The 25,495-nt window shown below is 41.0% G+C and overlaps 2 protein-coding genes across 2 annotated transcripts; both read right to left on the bottom strand.

Annotated features, from left to right (window-relative positions):
- Positions 1-12,100: 12,100 nt before the first annotated feature.
- On the bottom strand, positions 12,101-18,054 carry hoxd3a (homeobox D3a). The gene is made up of 4 exons (XM_069702606.1): positions 17,971-18,054; positions 16,089-16,148; positions 13,926-14,490; positions 12,101-13,774 (listed from the first exon to the last, which is right to left on the bottom strand). Exons 3-4 carry the CDS (start codon positions 14,386-14,388, stop codon positions 13,023-13,025), a joined length of 1,215 nt encoding a protein of 404 aa, XP_069558707.1. The 5' UTR covers positions 14,389-14,490; positions 16,089-16,148; positions 17,971-18,054; the 3' UTR covers positions 12,101-13,022.
- A 5,588-nt stretch (positions 18,055-23,642) lies between these two features.
- On the bottom strand, positions 23,643-24,870 carry hoxd4a (homeobox D4a). Its single transcript, XM_069702608.1, has 2 exons — positions 24,447-24,870; positions 23,643-24,051 (listed from the first exon to the last, which is right to left on the bottom strand). Exons 1-2 carry the CDS (start codon positions 24,853-24,855, stop codon positions 23,753-23,755), a joined length of 708 nt encoding a protein of 235 aa, XP_069558709.1. The 5' UTR covers positions 24,856-24,870; the 3' UTR covers positions 23,643-23,752.
- Positions 24,871-25,495: the final 625 nt, after the last annotated feature.

Here is a 25,495-nt window from a genome sequence, read left to right as displayed (position 1 = left end):
AAAAATGTGAGTTTCCCTGTAACTGTCAGGTATTACAGGGTAAATAGCTAAAAATGTCTAGTCTAGGTTGTATTAAATGACACTTGCTACTCACTCAAATTAGCATAAAACATTTTCTTTCTGAAGACAAGAACTGATTCACATGTGCTTTTCACATCATTGGGAATACAACATGATGAGTTTAATGTGTTAGACAACGTTGTTTCATCTTTACTCTTCGTTAAAATGCGACACAATCAGTCCTGTCATCGTGTGTTCGGCTTCCCTGTGAACAGATATGAGTTGAGTCTAAGGCGGTCAATACCAGTCTCATTTCATATGAAACTCCTTGACCAGATTTATTGAACTGCTATTGTAGATCAACTACAACTACAATCGCAAGGATTGTATTCAAAGTACAATAACAAGTGAAGACACGATTTACAGTTACAGCTGATGTAGAAACTGTTATCTCTAACTCCTCTATGAAAGATTAATCCCTGTAAATGTGTAATGAAGTTGACTCTGACGCCAAGATTTGCTCCTAAAGTAACAATTTTGTTTAAAGATTGCTTACTGGCTAAATGGCTGTTTAGCTTAGCTTAGCACAATGACTATAAACAGAGGGAAACAGCTAGCCTGGTCTGTTTAGAGGGCAACAAAATCCACTAATCAGATCTCCAAGCTCATTGATTAACATATAACATTATATCTTTTTTGTTTAATCCACAGAAAACTGATTGATTCAGGGGCTTTAGACACCTGCTGAATGTTTTTTGTTACCTTTGGAAGAGCCCTTGCTGAAAAAACACATGACTTTCCCATGTTTTTCACATGTGATACATATATGACACCGTTTGTGGACAGTCACGTGTATGTGGTCATAAGGTTTTGCACATGTTAAATTCATGTTGTTTTTAATGTAAGGGAGGTTAACTGTTTGTATTTGCTTTAGTAAAAATATGGAACTGTTTTCTTAGGTGTTTGATTACTGCAAATAATGTCCCTTTATCCTTTATTGCAGATGCACTACATATAATACACTACTTCACACTACTTGTGATCAGAAAAAGAAACTCCAGAACAAAATTAGTTTCAGAATGTAAACTTTAAGACAAAGCTTTTATTTTTTTTTATTTTTTTTTGAGTATGCTGTATTATCATGTTCAAGAACAAATCGTCACAAGAGCAAAAACAAAACTTGATTTTCTTCAGAAGGAATGATGATGATTGAACAATTCATTGAGTTCTGAGCATGATTACAACACATTTTCAGTCCTGTCAAAAAAAAAGAAAAAGTTTAGCTTCAGCGTGTCTTTGAATTTACAGCTGTTTTTTTGTTGTTGTTTTTTTTTTTTTTTCCCTCGCTCTCATCTCCGAAACCCCTATCTGCATGGATGTATATTTTTTGAAATATGTCTGTACAGCCTGTTCTTTAAAATCTTGATTCAACACGACAACGTACTCACAGAATTCCCAGCAAACCCTTATTCTCTACTCGGTTGAATCTTCAGAGACAGATACAGTGCTCAAACGAATATCAGATTGACAGATTGATACATGAGGATGCTGTACGTGTTGATAGTAGCAATCTGTATGAAACACAGGCCAGAGCAGCGAAGAGAAATTACTTATTTTTTTGATGCATGGACCTCGCTTTTGAGCCTAGTTCACAGAAAGTTCAGTTGAGCAGCAGGCTCTGTCATGGTCCCTTTGAATGGATTCACTCTCCACTATCTCTCTGGCAGGCCGAGCGTAATGGATGAGGTGCAAGGTTCCAACACAAAGCACATCTGCATCCACACGATAAAGTGTTTCACAAAGGAGAGGCAGGTTTTCTTTGAACGAGGACCCACTTGGAGTTTCCCACACATGGTCCTCATAAACAGACGAGGTCTACAAGGAACCAAAATCTTACTTACAAAGCTAAATATATGCAATCACAGCTTTAAAATACTGCATCCGGACAGAAATTCTCCCTTTACTACAAACAGATTCTCGTGCATTTTAACAACTGAGCCAAGCATCATGATAATATTTCAACAAAAATATGTAATGGTGGTGTGCCTATTGCTTTTCTGAGGTCTGTCTGCCCTTGGTCCATTATTGAACAGCACATGTCGTTGCTCAGGGTAGACAGTATTGTGTAATTGACTGGCTGGCCCTGAGGCAACTGGAGATGTTAGGCATCTCCGTGGTCACACCTCGGTGCCTCACAGTTGGCAAGGCTGGGCTTGCAACAAATCACACTCCACTGACAGCCATGCTCGTCTTTCGCTGCTTGCATCCTGTGGAACTGCAACAACAGCAGCAAAACGCTCGAAAGCCAAGGACGACACATTTAAATATTACTCAGCATCAAAAACATTTTTTTAGCCCGACTCTCTCTCCGCAAATAAGGACCAGCTAGTTCCGGTGAGAGAGCTGTGAGCACATGGCGGAGGCACTTATTCTGCCTGTAACCTTAGAAATGGCTGGGAAACCTTTGCTCCAGCAAATGGGAAGGTCTGGCGGGGGAAATGTATTGTCTGGGCACTGCAGAGAGAGAACAGATGGGGACGTGCTCCTGTTGTTGGGCCAGCAGGACACTTGAACAGGCAGATTGCACATTTACATTTACACCTCAGAGCTGGAGCCGTTACAAGCCGGTGCTTGTGACAGAGTAATATGCATTGTTGCATCCAGCAAATACTGTACAGCAGATAGCTGTCTGTATATGAATGTTGGTCGGTTTGCTAATTCACTACAGGGCTTTAAATTCAAATTGAAAAGGCTGTATAAGAAATGTGATGACATTAATCATTACTTACGATGTACACAAACTCAAGAATTATCCACATAAAATCAGACAGGGACAGACAAATGCTGGGACTACGGGAGGATAACAGCATCGTTCCTGGGGACACAAATGCATTCAGATTATGCCTGGTGGTCAGAGTGCATCCCAAAATCCTCCAGTTTGATTTTATCCCATCTATCATTATTCTCTTTGGCAAACACAATGCCATTGGTTCCCAGAAGAATTATAGGGCTGCACTGCAGAAGACAAACAATTTACTGGCACTTTGCCTCAGTGAACAGCACTGTCAGCCTGCCAGGAACCATCCATTTTAAACAATACATGTTTTAGTCACTAAGCTGCACATTTCCTGGACACAATAACTCACAGTATTCAGAGAAGCATTTAAGTTATGCCAAATACTTGGCATAATAGAGGCAATTCAAACACTGGGAATGCGTATTCGCATCACACAGATGTCTGATTGCATTTCATGCTTGATGAGTTAAGATAAACAAATATTATATAGATCATGTGAGCAGACAGGATGTGCTGGAAAAATACCACCAGCTTCCCCACCTCTGCTTCTCACTACCTCGCCTTTAAAGAGGGAGAGCAGATAAGATTCCTCTTGGCAGGCTTTTCTGCATTAAGTCCCTCTCCTACCAGAGCGTAAATTAAGTGGGGAGCCAGTGCAGCGTGCCGAAGCAGGAATGTGGGCCTGAGGCAGAGCAGAGCGGAGCAGCGGGATGCTCCAGGGGAGCCGGAGGCCACATTATGCTGCTGCAGGGCCAGAGAGCTGAATGTCTGACAGCCCTGCGCCCTCGGTGGACACTCCAGGACCACTGCCACCGTATTCTCAGGACATTTACATTATTCAAAGATAAATGCATTGTCAATTTTGTGTCTCCGAACACTAGATATGTGTGCCGCTTCACTCCTCCCGCAGCCAAAGGTGGGCTCACCTCCGCCCGCTGCAAGACACACTACAAATGAAATCAAATGTCTTTCTCGATGGTGCAGAATTACTTAACCCTGCAAGCTGCCACTGTGCTCTTGGATTTTAGGTTGTACTGCAGCAGCCTGTAGGTAAGGAGAACAATAGAAGTGAGAATTGTGCCTTTGGCATTTAGGTCCTTTTAAATGTGTTTTCATTTTGTACAGTCTCAAAATAATGATTTTAAAAGGCACTCACTGGAAAACTGTATTTCTAAGAAAGTGAGATAATCTAATGTTTTGATCTCAGATCTAATCGGGCTTCATTTGAGTATGAATTTGATCCTCGACTTCTGACTACATAAAGGTGTTTCACTTCATTAAATGTCACTTCTTCTTGTCTTTATTAGGGCCCGAGCACCGATGGTGCGAAAACCCTGTTGTTATCCAAGCGATTATTATGATTCTCCGTAAACAACTACATTTTTGGCGGCTTTATCATATTCAAAAACGTATGAAAGTTGGTACACGTGTCTCTCCCAGCGAAACATTTTGTATTTTAGTGGAGTCGCGAGTGGGCGTGGCCAAATGGCTCGCTAACGCTACAAACTCTACAAAATCACCACTGTTTGCTGTCCTGGCTCCTAAATGGTGGAATGAGCTCCCCAACGACATCAGGACAGCAGAAACTCTGAACATCTTCCGCCGCAAACTAAAAACACACCTCTTCCGACTTTACCTTGAACAGTAGAACTTTAGTAGCACTTAAAATGGCACTTACTGATAGCACTTTGTAGTTTGGCTTTCTTGAAGAAATTGTATTTTCTTGATTCCTGTTGTTCTGGGTTTTGTACCCTCATGGTTGAAATGCACTTATTGTAAGTTGCTTTGGATAAAAGCATCAGCTAAATGTAATGTAATGTAATGTAATAACGCCCCCTAAACAGATGCCCCGGCAGCTACATTTACCTACATGCATGAAATTCAGTGGACATGTGTAGCACACTGAGATGTACAAAAAAGTCACATTGCACCATTATGTCAACTCAACAGGAAGTCCGCCATTTTGAATTTAGTTGCCATTTTTGGCGATTCACATGTGCTGTACTTTAACGAACTTCTCCTACAGATTTTGTCGGACAGACTTGAAATGTAGTCTGTGCCCTCTTAACATGTTTGGAATTAAAAGTTATTATAAGAATTCATTTTCGTCGATCGGTGTGCCCGTAGCATGGCGGCCAAAAAGTGATCCAAAAGGCATACCATAGCATGTCGTTCAAAATGTGATATAAAAGTCATATTATAGCACATCGTCCAAAAAGTGATCCAAAAATGACTTTAAGGTCACTTTTTGCTGTAGTATGACTTTTTCTTAAGTCATAACAAAGGGGGAATTGAACCCCAACCTTCTTACTGAGAGGCAGCAGTCCCAACCACTGCACCACCAATCTTCCTAGGAGTTTGACAGCATTGTGACAAATCTTTGGCTCACTGCAACCTATAACTCCACCGTCCATAAATATTCATTCAAATGCGACCAACATTGCCGCAGACATTCTTTGGATAGTAGATATACGTGTTTTCAAGGGGGTCTGCAGTGATATTATATCTTCCTGTAATGTGTAGTGTATGCAAAACTTTTTCAATTTCTCCAAACATTTCAACTTCACTAAAAGTTGAATCACAATCAACAGGTTAAGGTGGAATCTGAACCATTAATAGCAACCTTGGTGAAGTAGAATCACTTTCTCCTGCGACTCATCTTCAGGCACCGAAGATAGTCCAGCGGTCTACAACGCCGACCCCGCGCTGGAAACGACCTCATGAAGACACGGGTTCAAGCCCCGCCGAGGTAAAACACATGGTTCACGGTTTACCCGCCGAGGTAAAACACATGGTTCACGGTTTACCCGCTGAGGTAACACAACACACGAGGTTTACCCGCCGAGGTAACACACACGGTTTACCCGCCGAGGTAACACAACACACATGGTTTACCCGCCGAGGTAACACACAAGGTTCACGGTTTACCCGCCGAGGTAACACACGATGTTCACGGTTTACCCGCCGAGGTAACACACAAGGTTCATGGTTTACGGAGGGCGAGACCTCCTAAGGCGAATCCCTCTAAAGGTAAGCCACAGGTTCAGTTTTGTACGTCATACTAATACCAAACTAAAGGTCAACAACAACACAAAATGTCCAAAAGGTAGGTAGGTATATACTTTATTAATCCCCGAGGGGAAATTTTTTCGCCACAGCAGCATACATACAGGAGCAATAATAGAAACAATAGAATAAAATAATAATAGAATAGAATAATATAATAGAAAAACAATAAAATAAAAAATATAAATATAAAATATAAAATGCACAGTACATACAGTATATATACAAAGAGACTCTTTTTTTCACTGTGCACTGGTTAGAGCAGTTGCCTCCTCAATGAGACGTGCAGCATGCGCATATCACAGTTTTAATTAGCAGTTATTATTACATTTGTGGTTATGTTTATCTTGACGTAGGGAACATGTCTGTTGCAGGTCTTGTCTTTTGGCTCGCATGAAGGTATTTTGTTGTTTGTTTTTTAAAATAACTGAGTCACAATAAGTCGCTTGCACACAAAAAACGATGAGGTCATTTTTTTGTAGGAGGACACTCTAAAGAAATCTTATCAAGTTAATATTACTTTCTGTTCTGACAGCCAAATCTGCTTGTTTAAAAAAAAAAAAAATTAACTTATGTCCAAAATGTTTTTACCTAAATCTGATAAGGCCTTTTTACCCCAGCAATGCATAGCACAAGATTTTATTCTGTCAGACTGATTTAGATTTTGCAAAATGAAAACTATATATTTGTGGTTAGGTGGTTTTTAAATAAATTAAACCTTCAGAAGGAACAAATGGGCTTGGAGCTGAGTGGTCCAGACAGGAAAGTTGGCAGGTTTTGAGTGACATATTTTGATCCTGGTTTTGTTCTTTTTATGGAATTTGTTAACAACAACAAAAATAGTAAAAAAAAAAAAAAAAAAAATGCCGTTTTATCCTTTAAATGCACTTGTATACTGATTTAATGACACAGAGTCTGTTTTAATGTTTCAGATGTCATTCCTCTGAAATCAGCATTCTGATATATTCTATATTCTATATATGATATCATCTTGTAAGGATGCCGTACGTCACACTGACAAAGATCTTCCTCACATCCTCCGCAGAGGTAAGACCTCCAACAGAGCAGGATCCAGTTACACGGGACAGGTGGTGGGATGAATGTTGAAACTTCCTTGGATGAATTGTTAACTTTAATACTGAAACTTATGAATATAGTTATTCATTCAACAATCCATCTCTCATATCTAAAAGTCACAGACTATTTTACTGAAATAATGTGTCTGGGATTACAAATGAAAACCACACAGGATCATTCTTTATCCAGCAGACAGATTAAATTCCAAACCCTGTTACTGTAATAGGCACACTTGTAGCTTGCCATGAATTAGAGCTCTAATTATATTAGGTACTATTTTAAACAAAATAACACATTTCTTATGATCCATAGGTGTAATTTATAGCAAAGCCAGGTTCATTTTCTTGGGCAATCAATTTTGTGGTGTAGCAGAAGACTAATATAATTATGTAAAGCGCTGAGAGCTGAGTATCGCAGTCAGCACAGAAGGTTTTTTCGAAGATAAATGAAGATGCAATTTATTCACTCATAATTTCATACAGAAAATGCTGTGAAGGAAATCCATATGAGCATCAGAAAAGGGTAGAGGCACTAATACTTTTGGATACAGACTACCAGAGCATTGCAGTCAAGGCTCGGGTAATGTATGAATTACTTCAAGTTTCCTCACATCACTGCGCTATCTTTCACACAAGGAAGGAGGAGAAGCGCCTTTTGGCCGAGCCCTCTAAATCATACCCAGAGGAGGGAGTCATTTATTATAGTTACAATTATATCAATATCACTAACACACAAGAGCTGCGATAAATCCACGCGCATCAGTTTCCGTGACAACATGCATGATCCATGTGGGGAAGCTCCTCAGCTGCTGTTATTTCTCGGCACTTTGGCTGCAGGTGTCTCTCAGTTAACGTGTTTTAGGACTCAAGAAGACGCATGTTCAACGTGGACACTGTGTTGAAATATAAGACCAGTCCAACAACAAGTCTGACATTTTTCCATGACTGGTTTTCATCTGTTTCATGTTCTTATTGAAAACACGTACCCTACTGTTGTGGTATGCGTCTGCACAACTTTGCTGCGTCAGTCAGCTGCAGAGGCATGTTTCATGCACAAGTAGGAGCTGACAGGGTAAAGAACTATTAAAGATGTTTTACTTCAGATACAGTATGTCTGGTGCAAAATGAGGACAACCCTCACACGGTGGTTTGTCTTGTTTTAGCCTTTTCACCTCATTAAAAATATTTGGCTCTGTGCTGACACTTCTATATTTGTCATTGTATGTGGATTCATTTTTTTTCCATGCAATAAACCTTTCTTAAACAGCTGAAGGACAGATGTAGCCCCCAGCAACCAGTGCACAAATAAGGAGGCTGCATATGATGTGTTGTATCCTATAGTAGTTGTGGAGTTGTTTTCTTTTCAAGGGAGGCTCAGTGACTTTATTAGTTGCCAAACGACACAGATGCACTCCCCGTGGAGAAAGTGCCTACTTCCCGCACCTGTTCACCGACACGCAGTGTGGCCGATCCTTAACGACAGCAGAGGCAATAAAAACAAAGGACTTCTGATGAGGGTGCCCTCTGACATTCACATCCTCTGTCTTTGCAGATGGTCAGGGTGTGTGATGCAGATCACTTTTCCTTCCTCCTGCTGTCTGATAACAAATAATTACAGAACATCCTCTCCAATGAGCCTCTGTATGAAGATAGAAATTAAATCGTTTTTGTCCCTTTAACAAAAAAAGAGATATAAACTTTATACATGTTCAAAATATCATTATGGAACTGCAGGGAATCGTAAACACTGCGGACAATAATGTTGTTCCAGTCCTGTATTTTTGTGAAAAGCTTAAAGAAAAGGGTAAAAAAAATAAAAATAAATAAACATCAGTTTGAGGGAAATAGTCTTTTATTTGGGAAAAAAAAAAATCGACATTTTGTAGACAGAAGAAAAGCTTGTTACAGAATACATGAAACAGTCAGTGAGGTCACTCACATTTTGATTTCGCAACATGAAACATTACAAAATAGTTTGCACAGAAATGTATACACCAATAATAGCATCATGGCATTAGATAAATGGAGTTACACACAAAAAAATATTGATATCATATTTAAATTGTTTCATTGTCCAGATCATAGGATAAATATGAATAAATAGCCTACATAAGGAAATAAAAAATAAATAAAAAAATTTTAAAAAGCAATTCAAACGCTCCCTCGGAGTTAAACTCCAAACTAGATTTAGCCCCTTCTTCGTGAATCAGATGTCTTCATTGGGTTCAATATTTGAAAAGAAAAGTCACCTAGCAGCTGATTTTCTCAAACCACAGGCAGAGCATCTCTTCGTGGTGTTGTGGGTGGAGCAGCAGCTCCTCGTCACTGTCTCCTCGGCAGCATCCAAACTATTGTTCCTGTAGAGAAAATGAATATGGATTCTGTGATAAAACAAAAACACACCTTCTGGCCCTCTTTTGTTCTTTCATGTCCCGCTCTTCAGCTCAGAAATAACTCGGGAGCAGTCCTTCTGCACTTTTTCTCAGATCTTTTTAAGTCCTTTCCCAGTTTACTTCCGTTCATTGCTTTGTTGTCTTGATCCGACGCTTTATAATCCACAGCCAGATTGTTCGGTGCAAACAAAGCAGCGCGCAAAGAAACCAAAATATGTTCTAACTAATCTTACGGTGGTTTCTTCTGCAGCTCCCTCTTGTCCCTCCAACCGGCGCGTACAAAAAAACAAAACAGAAGAAGGAAAAAAACAAAAACCTCTTGAGATGGAGAAGAATGCTGCGCACTTGCACAGACGAGTCATCGCGATATGTTGTGCAGAGCAACTTTCTTCGAGACCTGATTAAACAACAGTCTGGTGCTGGTGCAGTGAACGGCTGTTTGTCCCTCCATCCCATCCTGAGCTACAAAGACACAACAGAAGCAGCTCTGAGTGCGTCTTTTACTCTACCTCACACTTTGAATGAAGCGCTGCGTCTCTCCCGGTGGTCCCTGTCATTAACCTTCTGTCCATCATCCCACAGACTACTTTATCAAAATGATATCCTAAATACTGGCGGTCTCCTGTTAGCATGTCCTGAGTAGAGATAAGTTTAAATGCTGTTAGCGCCTCTTGTTCTCATTAATAGTTGGTCTACAAAAGGACTACTTCCCCATATGTAAATATTACCCTCCACGGAGAGGGCGTGGCCTGCTCGGCTGGTATCCAATCAGGAGCACCAAATGAGCTGCACTGCCTGCTTCAACAAAGCTGCTTGATTTGTATGAATTAGGCCAACTTATATTTCACCTGTTATCATCAGCCAATGCTGATAGATGAAGTATAGGAGTGGCCAAAAACACAGATTTAATTGATGCATAGCCTGAAACTGTTGCTTGATTGCAAACCACCAGCAGGAAGTATTGGCATAGACAACATGCAGAGTCTCTAAAGCGCCATGTTTTTACACCGTTTTCCAACCAGGCTTCTCTGTGAAGGAACATTTCTATTTTACAGAGCAGCTGGGAAGAATCATGCTGCTGCTATTCCCAAATAAGGCGAAACTTTCCTACACTCATGTCTACTTTGCAGAATTAGGAGTATAATGACATTTGATCGATTGAGTGGCATTTTGATTTATTTATTTCATAGCCTGATGGCTCACTTGTCCACATTTTTTGTCATCATCTGCACTTTAAAGAGTTAATCAATGAAAACATGTCCACTATTCTTTTAATATTGTTGAATTCATTTGACTATATATTTTCATATAAATGATTGAACTTGTTTTCATGCATTTTCTATTAGATCAGATATTTTAATGCAAAATACATGAAAATATTTCACTAATATTCTGTTTGTTTGGGGGCAAAACATGTTTCTGTTCAGTGGTAGCGATGCTATTTTATGAGGCCTATTTTCAGAGCTCAATAAATGACTTGTGAGGTGCAGAAAGTGGGAGGGAGGAGGATGAAAGAGGAGCAGCACGGGTTAAAATGGCCGCCATCCATTGACTACTGAGATGATTTGTAGACACAGATGGAATCCAAGATGGATTTTTGTGTGAAATAAGATTTTTTTTTTTTAAATAAAAAAATAAAAATCTACTTCAAAGCTGCTGTTAAAGGGTTCAGGATTTACACTGCGTGTTAAATCTCATCCATTTCCGGTGTGTGGGAAAGTTTTGGGGGTTCACTGTGAACCTGCGAGGATTTCTGTGACTATGAGTTTCATTTGCCTTCATGCGCTCTTAAGTCCGAGGATATATCATCTTGGAAAATGTGACCACAGTATGTTTTCCCCCCCCAACTCTCCCCCTCCATTAAAGATCGGCCTGCTCGGTTAGAAATGTGTTACTTGGATTTGGAATGCAAATGCTTTGTTCACGAGGGGGAGGGATCAGCGAGGAGTCTGAAAGCGACGAGTTTTTGATTAATGAGCTTTGAAATGGCTCTCCAGGAGCAATAAAGGATGAACTGCTCTCCCCCCCCCTATCCCTCTCTCTCTCTCTCTCTCTCTCTCTTTCTCCCTCTCTCACACACATCTTCTGCATCTTTTCCAATGTCAAAGAAGCACCGTGTATTATTTTCTTCTTTTAGTTTAATTGTCACCAATGAGCTCTCCTTTACACCCACCAACAAATGGGCATATTTTTTTTAATTATTTCTTTTTGCTTTTCCAATTTACAGGGGTTTTATTTTGAAGGTCCGCCTCGCTGTGCACCAATCAATTAGACAGCCAGTGATTAGACTCTGGTCTTTACAGGAAAATTGAGCTTATTTTATTGTCCCGGCACACAGGAAGGTAATCATGTGGCCGAGTTTAAAAAATGATAAGTGACATGTGGAAGATGCAATAAACCCATAGACTCACTTCCCTCATACCAATAAAACATCAATAATCTCCAGAGCCTTTTATTCCGCTGAAATGCACTTTGCATTGGTTGCATAGAGCCGTCTGATGAGTTTTAGATATCGTGGTGTCTAATTATTGATCGTGTCTCCCTGTTTGGACTGTACAGTAGAGCTGAGAGTCAATAAGTCTCCTCAGCACTGTTACCTGACAGATATACTGGCAGCAGCAGCTGAATTAAAAAATAATCACCAGCAGCTTTTTTTTTTTTTTTTTTAACAGACTCAACAAAATGCAATAAAAAAATACAAGTTTAAGCACTTTATTTACAAAATGTTAAACACAATAAAATATAACATTTCAATATCATTAGGGTTTCATAAATTTATGGATATCCAACTGAATGGAATAACAATGGAAGACAAATAAAAAATAGCAATGGACTACACAAAATGACATGCTGGTGTGTATAATATTTGATACTTCGATAGTCTACGTTTTGCTTAAGGTTTGACACAAGATTAACCATGGACATATAATAGTGGTGTTTATACACTATATAATGCCCCATTTATCCCAGATTTACAATTAGAAATGCTCTTTTTCCAACAATACACTGCGAGTCATAGCATTTTCCAAACCCTGTTTTGCCAACACTTCCAAGTGCACTGATCTGTCCAATCTTACAACAAAGTCCACACTTATAAATACTCGCATAGAAACGATAAATAATGTGCAATACAAAAGGAATTAAATAATAAATAGGCTATATGCTAGTACGAAAGATTATGCAAAGTAAGAAAACAATAAATAAATAGGATGCCCGTGACGCAAAAATGAGATCCTAACAAACAGACGAAAATGTCCCTAAAAATCCTTCTTTCTAAGGATGAGCTTCTACTTTCGTGATCTACAAGACTTACCTTCAAGTAACGGCATGAAATATTCAGTCAAAAATTGCGCATTGCACTTGAGAATAAACCAAAAAAAAAAAAAAAAAAAAAAGAACTATTGACAACCAGGCCAGTGTGCCTCTGCGCATCCCCAAATATTCAAGAGAAATGGACAAAGCTGTATTATTCAGAAAATAATTACACAATAGCATTAATAGTAATATCAATAATACTGTAATAATACACACGACTCGCTTGGAGTGTAGTTATTAGACTAGTGAGGTAATAAAAAAGAGCGCAACGTAATTTTGGCACGCACACACACACACACACACACACACACACACACACACACACACACACACACACACACACACGCGCACGCACACACGCACGGAAACCACATATTACAAATGCGTCAGTTTAGGCGCTTCCTGAATCCTTCCCTGAGACGCTTGGTGAGAGGTGAGGTCTGTGTATGTGGGATGGGGATCACAGGGTCCATGGTGGTGGTTTCCTGGGATCTGAGCGGCACAGCTGTAGTCCACACTGGTGGATGAGGGGTGGGGGAGATGGCCGAGGTTGAACATGGGGCCCGAGGCTGGCATGGAATCAACAAAATTCCCACCCACATAAACGGGGCTGCCTTGCAAATTGGCGTTGGCAAAGCTGCCGTTGCTCTGCATGCCGTGGTGTTCGTACTCGGAGCCCGGGTACCTCTTCTGTTGCGGGATGCAGCCACCCAAGGGCGCCGTGTACGCGGCCAAACCGTACATGTTTTGCTGGGGTTTGGCGAAGGACGGGGGCGAGGGCGCGTCATAGCTGAGGCTGTTCACGTTTTGGAGCTGGCCAGAGTATCCAATGTGATTTGGGCCACTCAGCGGCGGGCTTCTATCCGGGGAGTGTCCCAGGGGAGAGTGCGGGAGCCCTTTAGACTTCTGGTCCTTTTTGTATTTCATCCTCCTGTTCTGAAACCAGATCTTTATTTGGCGCTCGGTGAGGTTCAACAGATTTGCCATTTCCACTCTCCGAGGACGACACAGGTAGCGGTTAAAGTGGAACTCCTTCTCCAGCTCCACGAGCTGCGCGCTGGTGTAAGCAGTTCTGACCCGTTTGGAGGCTGGTCCTGGTGGGCTCTTCTCATCACTCACCTCGCCACCTGTTAACGAACCACAGCATCATCTTAGCCTTTTGAGTCATATATGAGTACCAATTCACATCAAGTGTGAGCACATCAAGGCCCAGTCACCCCCCTCTCCCCCACCTCCCACACAACATCTCCCCCCAAAACACACACAAACACACTTCACCTTCAGGATCACTACCTGCAGTGGCACAGTTGCTCTTCTGCTTTGAGTTCTGCCGGCTCTCCTTCATCCAGGGGAAGATCTGCTTTGTGAGGGCTGGTGTGCCAGTACCAGAAACACTGCTGCTGCTGGACGGTGACTTCTTCTTCTGGGATGCGGAGCTGTTGGAGCTGGGGGAGGACGCGGACAGCGGCGGCGCCTGCTGCTCCGCGATGCTCGTTGCTTGGCTGCTGCTGTTACTTTGACTGCTGCCTTGCCGCATGCAGTCTCCGTTCAGGTCACTGTCTTTGAGGGCCGGTGGCCGGACTGCAGAGGTCTGAATAGGACACACCGAGCTCTGGTAGTCACTCTCGATGTTAGAAGTAGGGTAGGTCTGGTGTGCGGGGCCATAGTTGTAGGAGTCTGGTTTGGGGTAGGTGTAGCCCCCAAAAAGTCCAGAGTTATCGTAGTATGTTGCTTTCTGCATTTTGTGGGTTTAAAGCCAATAAGCCAGTGCAACTCTATCCAATGGCATGGGTGTTGTTTATTCACGTGATTGGTGTTTCCCACCGTTGCTCCAGTCTGTGACCTATAAAGGGAAACATATCACTCATTATATCTGCAGCATCCTTACATTGCCCCAAATGAATGTGTGAGATACAGGGATCACGATAAAACAAGGAGAATCACTGTGCTTGGCCCAGGCTCAGGTTGCTATAGGTTACAGCAGCTATTAAATTAGAAATGACCAAGTGACTCTCCAACAATCTCCAACAATGCTTCACCTCCCAGCCTCACATAGGAGCCGCTCGTTGGACTCGTTTCTGGCACAAAAATAGTTAAAGTTTAACTCGCACCAAAAGGACCCTCCGGGAGGCTTTAAGAGTCCCTCACAAATAAGCTGAATCAGCATTTGACACACACATACACACAATACCCTTTTCACTGAACACAAGGCCCGACAAAGGCCGTCATGCATTCATTGTTCCCGCGCACACGCATTTTGGATGGCACGTTTACGCACGCAAGAAGCTAAACGCTGAACTCCTCCACTGTTTGTTATTAATGTGGATATCAAAAAAATGTAGGTGGTGGCTGTGCGTGAGCGTGCATGAGAGAGAGAGAGAGAGAGAGAGAGTGCGTGGGAGAAAGAGAGAGAGACTTTGGTTGGGTGGGTGGCCGTTAAATATGATATTTCATTAGCCTTTGTGTCTCCACCTACATGTTGTGCCTGCTGGTTTCTTTCTTCTTCTGTTCCTTTCTTACAAAATGTACCTTAAATTAAGTTGCCTAAAAAATGTGTAGGAAACCAAAATGATAATAAATAATCTAGAAGTTTTGATTGCAGGTATATTTTCTTTATGAATATGACAGAAAAACGCGTGTCAGCATTTGAACTCTGTTGAAACAGAAATATCAAAGGGTCCTGTACTGTATGTTGGTGGCTTCAGGAGGTGCAGTCTGCGTCGTGCATAACAATTGCACCTGTCAGTGTGGACCGCGGCAAAATTTATGACCGCAAATGTTATGGTTGTAAACGGCCTCAGAGAGGAATGAAAAGCAAAACAGTTCTCAAGACTCACGGCCCTCAGAAGTGTAAAACTAAGCGTAGGAGGAAGGCAAGGGAAAGAATTTCATACTCGGCGGCTTCTCCCATGCAGAGGCTCGGTTTAGAAATGATGCCTCCATTCTGGCTGAGTGCGAGTTTGCAGCAGCACAGAGGTGGAAAACCCGGATCTGTTTTTGCTGGTTGAAATAAGACAGGGGGAAGTTGGCGATGGCGCATCTTGTAATGTGGAAATCGTTGGATTTTGTGGTGAAATTCTTCTACATTTTTTATTCTATATTTTGCATGTAGTTTACTTATGTGTCGAATACTAAGACACGTGTGGTGTATTTTTGTTTTTCATAGAAAAAAGTATTATATTTGCTCTCATTGGTTGTGTTTTATTCAGGCTGTACTGTTGCAAAACGAAACAAATGGACGTATTGAAACTAGACTGTGGCCTGCGTAAATAATTACGCGTACAGGCGAAGTTAAGGCCATCCTTCATGTCTGCTTTCATGATTTAAGCCTCCTGTAAAACACTGGGAGCGTAAATATGGAGCCTAATAACAAATCACTCTTTCACCTTGTTAGCAGTTGGCTGTGGTGTCCACTCCTTTCATTAAAGAAATGTTACTCACCGAAATCTGCGCGGATTTGTTTTATATCCCTCACGCATTCATCTCTGCTTCCATCTCGACCTAGAAGAAAAATAAAATGTAATCAAATGACTTAATATTAGAGGAGGTTATTTATTTATTTTTTTTTTCTTTGAATCGCAGGAAAGCATGGGATAATAAATTCAATACATATTATAAAGGAAAATATAAAATAACAGGCTCAATCATCCTCACACATTTCAAAACAAAATATGTAGTTAATAGTAATTACCAAGAAGCTCAGGAACAAAAATGTGTCCTGAATAAAATTAATGAATAAAAAAAAAAAAAATCTAAATTGGAGACTAAAAATTGTCACTGACAGATTGTTTTTTCAAGTTGCTGCTTTCAGTTGCTTGAGAAACAAAAGTCCTACATGTGCACTTTTCCACAAAGAGCCAGGCCAAATATCTAGCAGGCATAAGCTTTTTTAGGTGACCTGTGGGTCATTCAGCTTTAAGTCAAAGTTTAATGAACAACGAGCAGTTTGGCTTCAAGCAGACTCAAGTCTCGACTAAATTCAAAGCAGCGGGGACAGAAACAGGACGAGATGCTCGACCGACGGCTCCAAAGGCCGAGACTAAACCTCCGAATTTTTTGGTATTAATAGCTTGCACTTTTTTCTGTTTGTGTGAAACTCACATCTGATCCACTGCTTGTATTTGAGGGTAATTCAGATTCCTTTTTTTTGTGTGTGTGTGTAAAATGTGGTCGATAATTCGCACCTCGAGTGCTTTTTGAGCCCACTGAGCTGCTAGTAGCAGACATGGTTCTCCTTTTCACACGACAGTGTTTTCCGCCTACGCGTTGTTACGGTAAGTTTGGTTCATACAATGGGTCGGGGCTCAATGTGGAGTGTTATTATCTCACTTAGTCCTTTCTCCTGGTTATCCCTGGAAATGCTGGTAATAATTCAGGTTAAACAGCTTAAAGACGCGTGTGGTTAAGGTTGGAAAAAATATCCACATTCCCTCAAAATAATAATAATAATAATAATAATAATAACAATAATGTCAGATCCTTACTTGCTGTTTTTGTGATCAAATACAAGGTCTGTTTTCGGAGAAAAAAATCCTGCCTGTTTCTGAAATGCAAAATCTATTTTAAAATAGATTTCAAAATGCTTCATTCAGATCTTTGTTTTGTTTCCTGAGACTAAACGCACAAACATATGAAGGCCTTTGCGATTTCTAAAGATGCAGTGCACACAGATTAAAGCCAACAGTTAACTGAATATGAACAAAATGGGGAATAATCATCTTAAACATAAGCTTTTATTGTCGGACTCGGACCTGATGTTTATTCAAGACAACATCCAAAGAAAAAGAGAAAATAGTCACATGATTATTAAGCCAGAAGAAGTTAGTCCTAAAGGTATCCAAACTGTAGAAAAATAGAAGTATTTGCCTTTGTTCTTGTTCACTATTCCGCCCGGTGATCCTTTAAAGCCTCCGATATGAATTCGTGTATAATATAACGTCGCAGGTTAACAAAGCCATATAGTTGAAACCACATAAATCACGGCAAACGCCAGTGTGACGATAAGACAACAAATTAATGTGATTTACGATCCAAGAGTCAAAAAGAAAAAGTTCCTTCTTCTACTTCTTCCTCCGAGCCGCTTTTCATAAACGTGAAATCAGCTGAAAAAGCGCAGGGCAGCCGAGGCTCAATCTGTCGATAACATTTGAATGTTCACAAAAAAATAAATAGGAATGTGCTTTTGGAGCTCTGGGCTCCATATCCGCGCGGCTGCCGGCGACATTAACAAGCATCGCCTCCTTGGATGGAATGAATCATATATATTTCCTTGCATTATATTAACCCGTGAGTAAAGGTTGCTTTCTGCCATGCAGTTGCTTACCTGTGAATCAATTCATCATAAAACCAGTTCCCTCTCAGTCTCAGTTCCTTTCCACGCAGTCTCTAGAATAAATCCTTCACCCTTTGTCTGTAGACAATGCTGTCCTAAACCTGATCTTGCTGTTTTTCAGACATTTCCATATACCAGTGGAGACAGTATTCCCGAAAGAATGGAAGGACTCGCATTCAACTACCAATAAAAAGCGAACAAGGTATCCTTATTCCAGAAAAAAAAAATCGCTGGCAATCAATCACCCGGTGAAATATACAGGAATTCAAAAACGGATAGGCCTGTACACATTTGGAGCTAACGTTAGGTTTTTTTGGGGGGTATTTCGGAAGCTTTATGATGACAAATAAAGGCGCTGCCTTAGATACAAGCATATTTGTTCACGTGATTGTTCTCCTCTTCAAGCAAGCCTTACCTCACCAATCCATTTTGATAAAGGGTGGCGTTTATTTCCTCATCTCAACTGTGTGAATGTGAAAATGTCCCTCTGCCTATTTCTTTTTATCTCCTCATGAACTGCGAGAGCTGCAACTCGCCTGCACTTCAGCATTTAAGCACAAGCAGTTATGCCATTTTATGGGTACTAATGACACATTTACACGTTCTTATAGCCTCCACCGGTGCACTGTGCTTACAGCATCTATGTGCAATCTACGTGCGTAAAATGATCTGTGCATTTTATGGTGCAGAAGCTGCGAAATTTGCAGCACTTTGGAGATTTTCACTTCACTTCCCCACAGATTAAAACGAGCAGAAATGTCACAATAAAACCTCTAAAGTGGGCCTTCACGCACCACATGCAACTAGTTTTGCACAATATTGTAAAATAGAACACTTTCTGACTCTATCCTAGCTGACAAATAGTCTAACTGCAATGATGTGCATTTTTAAAATGATTTATGAAATAAATGACAGGTGGGGTTTTTCTCCCAGCTGGGAATGGATTGCATTGAAATAAAGCACACTATCATCTTGTGTTTGTTGTGTGTGTCTACACACACACTGCTGAACCACAACGAGTCACACAGCCACGTCTTCCACTGCGTTGTTTTCCACATTAATCACAGACTTCATGAAATAATGCCACGGTTTAATAACTAATATAGAAATACACCGAGAGGCCAGTGGACGTGGAAGAGGAAGACTTGGAGCCGCGGAGAGCGTCGGCTGCTTCAGCGGTGGGTTATCTTTACTGAGAAGAAGAAGAAGCAGGACTGGTAGCGTCGCAGCATATGTTCAGAGGGTAATAAAAGTGAAAGATTTACAGTTTTCGGCCGCCCCCCCCCCAACAGCCTCACACCCTTTCAGGAATTACTGAGGTTGATTTACAACAAGGCAGAACTGTCAGCCTGCCCAAACTTCCACGACTTCGAAGAAATCCAAATCAAATCTTCCTCCAACAACATTAAAAACAGCAGAAATGGATTTTCCTCTCCAGAGAAAAGGAAAGACAAATAATTAGTTATTCATCTTATGTGTAAAACTTCAACTATAAATCAAGTATGTTCATTTTAACTTACCAAGACACACATCAATTTATAATTTGGAGTCTGTGTCTTCCAAAAATATTGCCTTCCCTTTATTTTTTTTGGAATTTTCTCACCAAATTGGTAAAAATGTGAATTAGTCTCTGAATAAGGAATGAATGGGCCCAGTGGAGGAGCCGGACTGTGCTGTGTCCGAAAGAGCAGTTATTGAGAGCGAGCCTCCATAAATACATCACACTGATATTACATTTTCACGACTACTCCTATCAATCCCGTTTGAAGATGCATGCGTAAACGGCAAACGCAAAATTTCTCCTATTGCTGCTATATTTAATAAAAGAGAAGACATGCGTACAGCGGCTAGCCACAGTCGACTCCACTGCGCTCAGAGCGCACACATCAAAGGGAGCAATTGATCAAATATCACGACATTTGATATCGTCATTTACCAGCTCGGGCTACATGAAAAATGCTGAAATATTTACCTACCCAAGCATCCATCGGTTCGGCTGTGCTGCTAAAGTACCAGACTACAGTTGCGCCGGGTATCGGATATTATTTTCTTGGGGGATCTCTTCAGTTTTCAAGTCTGATAGAGTCCTTGCGATTAATGACGACGCCGTGTTTCTAGGGGGACGTGCTGCATTAATTATTTAGACAATCACGTGGTCGAGAAGAGAGAGCGGAGTGGTATAGTCTCTGGATTATATCTCTGAATGCAGGCAGCGCACTTTAATATATCTTAGGGGGGTTGTCTGGCTCGCAGAGGCTTCTGCGAAAACAGCTGGAAATCAAATATGGCCGGATGGAGAGCAACGACGTTGTATTCCTGCACTGGGTGCAGTGTCATTGAAAATGGCACTGCCTTTGGCTCCCATTTATTGCTGTTCAGACATGTAGGTCAGTGTGGCTGCACACTGCACGTTGTAGTAGGCTGCCCTGACCTGATAATTGCTGGGGAAACTGTTATGATATAGGCAGGAGCTCCATTTATGGTTTAATGCAAGAAGTTAAAACCACCTCCAAACAAACATTGGCTCCAAAATGTTCAACCAAAAGAAGAAACCACTGGTTAAGTTAAAGGACTAGTAATGTACATTAGGTTGGTTAGTTACACCCCTCCCTCCCCCCTCCTCCCCCTCCCTCCTCCCTCTTTCTCTCATCTTCTTTTCAGCAACTATGTGCAGATGATTTTTGTCAGGATGGTGGATTGGTAGCATCACTGTCTCAGCTGCTCTCTAAATCTATATGACACACGCTTGGATTTGACACATACACAAACATGTATGCGCCTCGTGCACGCCTATAGAGCCCCGTATGAGCTCAGTGGGGATCAGACAGTGGTCACTGGGGATGAACGCTGTGTGACTGCAGCCTGTCTGTCCGTATGTCTGTTTGTGGTGACTTTGTTTAGATCAGAGTTGATTCTGTTGTGTGTGTGTGTGTGTGTGTGTGTGTGTGTGTGTGTGTGTGTGTGTGTGTGTGTGTGTGTGTGTGTGTGTGTGTGTGTGTGTGTGTGTGTGTGTGTGTGTGTGTGTGTGTGGTGGGAGGGAGGGGGGGGGGTCGAGGGTCAGTGTTGCACTGGGTCATCCTCAATAAAGTCATATCGTGAAGCATCTGGAGGGCTTGAAATAAAGGTAGTCTGCATTATATCAGGTAGTGTGGAGAGGCTGTTATTTCTTCATGCTCGAGCACTAAGAAATGTGGCGTGATGAGGTTTTGGAGCAGGACCAACACCTCTGAAAAAAGTTTGTTCTTGTCAGTTGGAGTTTTAAACTTCTCATTACACTGTTTATATGGGCACATTCTCACTGCCAGGCTACATCGTGCTGTGCCCTACTCATTCTTTATCTTGAAATTTTATTTATATACAACCTGTCTTTTGTGTTAGTTGTAATTTCTGACTTTGTATACTGTTGTTGTTGTTTGTTTGTTTTTTACTTTTTGATTCTTATGCACAACCAGACCAAGATAAATGTATTGCATGTTAAAACGTACTTGGCAATAAATCCAATTCTGATTCTGCGGCCAGAAAACTTAATTTGTCTTTTCATTTTACCACAAAGACTCCTGCAGGACTATTCCGTACTCCGTGATTTTCATACAAAGAAATTCGCCTCGAAAATGTCACACAAAGAGCTTTAGAGCATTTTCTGTGGGGATGTTTTTGCGCAGGGCACGCGCTCCGTTTGAGTAGAGATAATGAGGGAAAATGAACACACGGCGGAGTGAAAACTCATTCTTTATCTTTGTTTTGATGATAGCTCTTTCTGGTCTCGCACCAAAAACACACTTCTGCTGTTAAATTTCAAGACAACAGGCTAAATTTGCCCTCGCAGTGCACATTTGGTCCATTTGTGAATGTTTTGTAAAAGGGGGTTATGCTGGAGGTCCAGATGGCTCCACATGCTTGTAACCACTGGGAACAAAAATATAACACTTCCTCACCAATGGGGAGCCTTTTGTAAATGGCGCAAACAAAATGACTCTAAATAACAGCATTTAAGTGACGTTATATTAAAAATTCATACCAAAAAAAGAAACTATAAATACCCCATGGGTCGTGAATTTTTTTTTTTTTTTTTTTCCATAAAATCAAAAGCTTTCTTGAGTGGAGAAAATAAACATCCCAGGAAGCCATTTGCAAATATTTAAATGCATAATCAGTAGAAATCTTTATTGTTTTTCCAATATACTTCTCACATCTCAATGCACAGTACAAGGTAAAAAGCATGTACAAAAATAAAACCAAAAAGATTGCATATTGACATGAGGCGACACATCAGAACCTTTCCGGGGGCTGCGCCTGATATAAATACAGTTAAAAGACGTGGAGAACTGTGGAATTCACTGCTTCTTACTTTGAATGAGCTTTTTAAAGTGTGGACCAGCCCTCCAAACCAAAGCGAATAGCGCCTGGGAGAGAAAATGCTGCCTGTCCGGCGGGTCAGGGGTGTCGGGGTCAGTCCTTGCGGCTGAAATGTGTCCCCTGGATGAACCTGCCACCGCTGCTTTGTCGACCTTCGGTTGAAATACCTTTTCAACTCCCTCATCACGAAGACTTCAGAGAGGAGCCCTCCTCATACTGGGAGAGCTTCTGGGCTTTTTTTGTTTGAGGACAATGACGGTACAAAACAAGAAATATCTGTCTTGAAACGTGACCTGAAAGCCTCAATCGGTTAGCTTGGTGTAAATGAAAAACTAGAAGATTCCCATGTTTACTAAGACTAAAACGTTGGATAAAGCCATGCTAATAATGCACAAAAGATCAAACTTAATTCAGAATAATACAAGTTTAACCAATACTTTTTAATTAAATTGTGCTATACGAAAATGTACACGTTTTTTTTTAAACAAATAAATAATGACGTAAAAATCGTATCAAGAAAAATAAACAATTATACTCCTAAATATTCAGGGTTTGATTATTTCCGATGAGGAACATCCAATATCAATTTGATGCCATGCAGGAACAAATGATCTTTCATACGAGAGCTTCAAATAGCACGAGAAAGCCTCTGGAAATGTACACTGTTTACAAAGGTGTCAGGAGAGATTTATAAGGGCACTCTGAATAGTACGCGCACAGGAATGTCTTAGGTTTGGGAAAAATATTTAGGCTAAGAAAATTTCTAAGCTTTTTTTGTACAAAATAAGTTAAAACATACAAGTCACAAAAAAAAATAACGTGTAACTGAAACATTCAGCGGGAGATTTTGCAACTTACGAAAAGAGGTTGAGGAGTGTTTGGCGTGCTCTATGCAAATACTGCTTCCTTCAAGTATATATATATATATATATATATATTTATATATATATATTGTGCGTTTAATGTGAAATTTCAATTGGAAAGAGGCTGAAATAACCTTAGTTTGTGTGTAAGTTCAACGAACGGCCTCCCTGTTTTTTTAATAAAGATATTTCAATCTTGAACCAGCGTGAATCCACGTGAGAGGAGCAGAGACACTTTGTTTAAATCCATGAAATCGGCCGAGGGTGCTTAATAAATGTCCTCAGAGGGGGTAACATCCACGAAAATAAGGAAAAGGGAGATTGCTTCGATGTTTTTCGGATCTCTTCGAAGAAATTAAAACGCAGAACTTGCAAACCTCTCAGTAAAGACTGATTGATTTTCTGACTTGAGTCAACGCTGCTGGGGTCATTTTTGTTAAATAATAAAAAAAAAAACGGCACAAAAAAAACGACATCAGTCCATGCAAAAGTCAGATGCACCTTTGTCTTTTTTATGTACAGTTAATTACTAAAGATAGTAGACCTTCCTTGTATTATAATGCTGTGATATCAGTCTGGTTGTCCTTCTGAATGCTCTGCAGATGGCTGGAGGCTGGTGCAGATCGGCCCTTGGTGTTGGGCAGCTTGTGATCTTTCTTCCATTTCATCCTTCTGTTTTGAAACCAGATTTTGATCTGCCTTTCGGAGAGACAAAGAGAGTGGGCAATCTCAATCCGCCGTCGCCTGGTCAGGTACCTGTTAAAATGAAACTCCTTTTCAAGCTCCAGAACCTGCTGCCGGGTGTAAGCTGTTCTGGACCGCTTGGGCTCAGGTCCTGTGTAATCCGGGTTCACTGGAGGAGAAAGAAAAAAAACAACAACAACAAAGTCACCAAAATGTGGCCAAAGCAGCATGCAGGCAAAAACAATGCAGGAGAAAGTACAGGCTGTCTACCCGGGGCACTCAAACTTGACCAAAATTCACGCAGTAGTGACATCAGGAAATAAAGTATCATTTTAACTGAATTGAGGTAAATTTGCAGCAGATTTAAAACCATTATCGTCGGTCAATATATGTTTTCAGGAGCTTTCAGGCTCTTACCTAGCGGCCTATTTCCTGAGCTATAAAAATTTATGACTTGTGTAATTGGCGAGGCCTCTCAAAGACTCCTATAAATATTCCCCTGAATGATTTCTAAACTACAGCTCTTAGCTGCTCTGGAAGGAGAGAAGAAGGGGGACATCTTACCGGTAGTTACGTGAACTTTCTTCATCCAGGGGTAAACTACTGCAGGTTGCTTGGCTTGTATCCCATTTTGGCTCTTTGTGTTTTGCTCCTGTCCACAAGTCCGGGGTTCGGCCGCTTGGACCGGGGGCCCCTGCTCAGTCTGTGCGCTAAAATGGCTCGCTTGGCTGGATCTCTCCTGCACATGACCCCGTGGCTGCACTGTGGAGTCCTGCACAGTGTTGCAGCTGAAGGCTTGCTCCGTGTAGTTTGGCCGTGGGTAGATCCCTGGATGCTGAAAGTCTGTGTCCTGCGATGGACTGTAGTATTCCGAGCCCTGATCAGGTATGTAGCTATTTTGTGAATATTCCTCGCACGGAGGAAATTTGGGATCCACATACTTAGAGTTCACCATATACGAACTCATGGCCATTAATTTCTGAAGGTAGAAAATACTAATTTTTCTCGAGTTGTCTTTTTTTCCTCCCTCCATAAAGCCCTCCTACTTGGTGTCAACTGAATAAAGTTAGCGAACCATGTGACCAGATCGGCCAATAGAGTTGATGCTGGTCCAAACACGGAGTAAACATACAACTAAATGCTTTTTTTTTTTTACCCAACTTAAGAGATACCAAAATTAGACCCCGGTGGAAAAAAACAAAAACAAATATTCCCCTGAAACGTCTGGAAAATAAATAAAAAGTGATGCTAAAAAAAAAATCAAAAAAAAATCACATACCTCCTTTACTTCATTATTTTACTTTGTAATGATGAAAAAACCAAAACGAAATAAACCTACAGGACATCCCCTACTGTCCATGTGGATGTTTTATCGCAGCTGATATAAAATGATTTCAGTTTCTAAGGTCTAACTTGAAGGCACGGTGTTCAACAGGGAAACCAACAAAAGATACAAAAAGCCCCTTGGTATAAAAGCAGCGAAGAATGACTGAAGACAATTGATGGAGACTGTCTTTGTCAAGAAGGGGTCATCCAAAAGTTACACGAATCTCATCACTTCATCTGCTACCATCCCTTTGAGGGAAAAAAAAAAAAAAAACGGTCTCAGGGAG

This window comes from Brachyistius frenatus, unplaced genomic scaffold (assembly GCF_029030835.1).
Source record: "Brachyistius frenatus isolate BFR_SWC_R1_liver_20210118 unplaced genomic scaffold, ASM2903083v1 Contig_42, whole genome shotgun sequence".
NCBI classification, from domain to species: Eukaryota; Metazoa; Chordata; class Actinopteri; family Embiotocidae; genus Brachyistius; species Brachyistius frenatus.
The sequence above is the reverse complement of the archived record's forward strand: the minus strand, read 5'-3'. Positions and strand labels throughout refer to the sequence as shown.